Below are 3861 nucleotides of genomic sequence, written 5' to 3' on the forward strand. Positions count from 1 at the left end.
TTTGTTTGCTTGCTTGTTTATTCATATTTATTTATTTATTTATGTGATTTTTTACTGGATGTTGAGTTATTATTTAATAATAAACAGAAGTAACATTTTAATATATTAAGCTTCCTGGGTCCAACAGTTGGAGTAATGGCTATGTCGCTGAACTCTCATGTAGTCAAGTGTGGATTGAGTCCCGGACCTGGTGGCTTAAACCCACGCCGGGCACATGTGCATGTGTGCCCAGGATCCCAAGAGGAGAATGGAAGAGAAGGGATTGCGGTGTGGCTGTCCCCCCTGGGGAGGGGGTGATTTCTTGCTTTCTGTCTCTCTGTCTCTCTCTCTCTTTCTGGTGAGCATATGTGCCCTACAGCAAAAACCTCTCAAAAAATACATTAAGCTTCCTTAAGTTTATTATGTTAAAAAATATATTAAGCTTCCGTAAGTTTATTATGTTAAAATTTTGCTATTAATCCTGAAAAAAAAAAGGATAGCCAACACACATACATCTATGTCTTCTTTTTATTATTATTATTTTTCAGTTTGCTATGGGGCACAGTCACTTGCTGGAGAATAAGATAGAAATCACCACCCCCCACTGCTGCTCCTGGAGGATGGCCATATTACAATCTCTTCTCCTCTTCTCTCCTGTCAGGATTATGGGCACACACGCACATGTGTGTGATTTTTGGATCTACAGTCTTTCTTAATTCAAATCTGTCTGCCACTTTTCCCCAAATCTGAATTTTCAAAATTCCATTTTAGAGTGGCTACAGCAAGTGTATACTAAGTTCACAGTAATTGGTATTCATTACATGTTATTACTGAAAATGGAAACGTCATTGTCCAACCTCAGTTTTTGATCTGGGATACAATATGGCTTGACTTATATTGATCCTGTACATATACCTGGTCCAGTTATCTGGGATCAAGTGTATAGGTCCATGTGATATAAGAATGGTGAAGAAAAGGCTTCTTGTTGAATAAGAGCTATGAGAGAGGTAGGTCATTATCAAAGGTCCTGTGGGAAAGCAGACATCATTAACATTGTAATCCTTTTAGTCAGAATAGCTTAGGTATCATCAACCAGGAATGAAATGGACTACCTGCTGATGTTCACTGGATCTATATCCTATGAGCTGAGAATTAAAGAAAGTATAAGGCAAGCAATACTGAAAATTTCACATATTTGAAAGAGTGCATTATATTGTATATTTGATTTTTTTTAGAGAGAGATTTTTGCTATAGTGTGCCTACGCTTGCCAGAGAGACAGAGAGAGACAGAGAGACAGACAGTGAGAAATCATCCCCCAAGGGGGATGGCCATGCTGCAATCCTTTCTTCTCCATTCTCCTCTAGGGATTTTGGGCATGCACTCACAGGCATCTGACGTGAGTTTTAAGCCACCCGGTCTGGGACTCAAACTGCTCTTGACTACATGGGAGTCCAGTGATGTACCCATTACTCCATCTGCTGGTCCTTGTATTTTAGATTTTTGAAATAATCAAGAGTGACTTGACACGTCTAAGAAAACTTTCAGCAAATAGAGCCAGACACTTGGACAATAACACAATACAGCTTAACTTTATCCTAATAGTTCTTAGCAGTTGGTTCAAGTTATTTAGCTGAGGTCTACATTTAGCATTTTGTGTCTATGTTCTACCTTAAAATTTTTTCAAGAAATAAAACAAAACTTCACTATATCACTTGATTTTATAAGCAAAATTTCAACACAAAAAGTGTACTATGGCTTGGGCTTAAACTTTGGAAGCAAGCCAGGGTACATTTCAATCCCAGCTCTTTCACCTAGTAGATGTGTGAATTTGCTGAGTTGTCATAAACTAAAGGATATGCTTTCTTGCACCAAATTCTCTTAGTTTTCTTCATCTGAAAATGTCTTTATTTCACTTAATTCCTGAATATTTTTGCTAGATACAGATTTATAGTTGACATATCTTTTCTTTCAGCCTTTCCTTCTGGCCTCTGTGGTTTTAGATAAGAAATCTTCTGTCATTTGATTTGGTTTTTCCCCTATAGTTAATGTGTCATTTCTCTGTTTGCTTTTAAGATTTTTTCTTTGTCTTTAATTTTCAGTTTTATTATAATATATCTTGATGTAAATTTATTTGGGCTTATACTATTTGCATTCACTGACTTTCTTGAATCTTAGATGTACATATCTCACTATTTCTTGGGAAACAGAACTAGCCCTGCTTCCCACCTCCTTGTTTGGTAAGTGTGGAGGTCTAGTTCCTCTCTGATTTTGGGGAGATGATGGAGAATGGAATAATTACTACATCTGACTCTCACTTTTGTTCATTAATGCTTGGTAGGAGTGGAAGTTCAGTTCCTGAAAATGGTGACAAGTAAGGGAGTAAAATATAGTGATGAGTAGCCCCTTCTCAAACTCTCTTATGAAGTTTCTGGATGGGTATATGTGGAGGCTTGGCATCTTACAGAAGAATCACAGTATAGGGACCAGCAGTTAGCATAATGGCTATGTCACTGGACTCCCATGTAGTCGACCGCGGTTCACATCCTGGACCCGGTGGCTTAAAACTCACGCCGGGAGCATGTGTGTACGTGCCCAAGATCCCAAGAGGAGAATGGAGGAGAAGAGATTGCAACATGGTCATCCCCCCCTGGGGGGTGATTTCTCGCTTTCTGTCTCTCTGTTTCCCTCTGTCTGTCTGGCGAGCGCACGCACCCTATAGTGAACCCTCCCCCCCCCAAAAAAAAAGAAGAATCACTGTATATGTGCTTCTGCAATGGAGAGAATAGAAAATCAGTTCTCCACTTTCTACTAAAACAGTTTGTGGCAGATTAAGAAAGAGAAGCTTTTTGTTAGTGTTTGGCTAGAGAAGGATAGAATTGCCAAAAAAAGGGTTTTGTTGTTAGGCCTCCCTTTTTCAGATTCCCTGTCCCCCCCCCAAAAAAAAAGAAGAATCACTGTATATGTGCTTCTGCAATGGAGAGAATAGAAAATCAGTTCTCCACTTTCTACTAAAACAGTTTGTGGCAGATTAAGAAAGAGAAGCTTTTTGTTAGTGTTTGGCTAGAGAAGGATAGAATTGCCAAAAAAAGGGTTTTGTTGTTAGGCCTCCCTTTTTCAGATTCCCTGCCTTAGGGGAACAAGTTTTTCATGGAGCCTTTTAATTACTTCTGCCTATGGATGGTTCTGGGTTGGAGGCTTCTGCAGCTCTCTGCAAGGTGTATGTGGCACACAATAAGAAAATCCAGAGAAATTACCACCCTGTCTTTCCTCATTCTGAGGGCCTAAGTTCATTCAACTTATTTTCACCTTTCAGATACTTCCTTCCTTGTTAAATTTTAAGAGGGAGGATCTGGAAGGAATGGGGCTATTCTATGTTGGCTAGAACTGAAACTTTCCTCCCAATATCTCCATAGTGCTGTAGAGAGATATAATAAGCCCTTCTAACACTACAGACATAAAGGCATTGCATTATGTGTCAGGGAAGGTAGAAAGTGTATAATGGACCGTCACTCTCTTGTACCTTTTCCTCCAGAGCATAAAAAGCACTCCCCTTGTCCTTGTGAGAACTGAGTGATGAATATTATTTTCTCTCATGAAACATGACAGGAAATTTTAGCAAATTTCTTTATTTTTTAAAAGATATATTGCTTTTGAATCCAACTGGAAAATATAATTTACTAATTTTAAGAGCTCATCCACCTACAAGATTTTATTGGACTTTTGATGATTATGTAGACCCAAGAGAAAGGAAATAGATGTGGTCTTTAGTTCTCCTTGTTTGCTATGGATGCCCCTATTATTTGTTCTATGGCGTGAACCAGTATGACCTGTACTGGTCTTTGCTGGTCCAGAAGAGCTGTGGAGTTGCCTTTTTCAGCAGG

The 3861-nt window shown here is 39.0% G+C and overlaps 1 protein-coding gene across 1 annotated transcript in view; it reads left to right on the plus strand.

The window, feature by feature from the left end:
• Positions 1 to 2256: 2256 nt before the first annotated feature.
• The window catches only part of LOC102502083 (DDB1- and CUL4-associated factor 12-like protein 2), a 7588-nt gene continuing 5983 nt past the window's right edge, over positions 2257 to 3861 (plus strand). The window contains exon 1 of the mRNA XM_006165701.2: positions 2257 to 2351. Within this exon, the coding sequence (XP_006165763.1) occupies positions 2257 to 2351 (95 nt within the window). The remainder of the gene's footprint in view (positions 2352 to 3861) is intronic.

The sequence above is a fragment of the Tupaia chinensis genome, unplaced genomic scaffold (assembly GCF_000334495.1).
Source record: "Tupaia chinensis unplaced genomic scaffold, TupChi_1.0 Scaffold143996_1, whole genome shotgun sequence".
Classification (NCBI taxonomy): domain Eukaryota; kingdom Metazoa; phylum Chordata; class Mammalia; order Scandentia; family Tupaiidae; genus Tupaia; species Tupaia belangeri.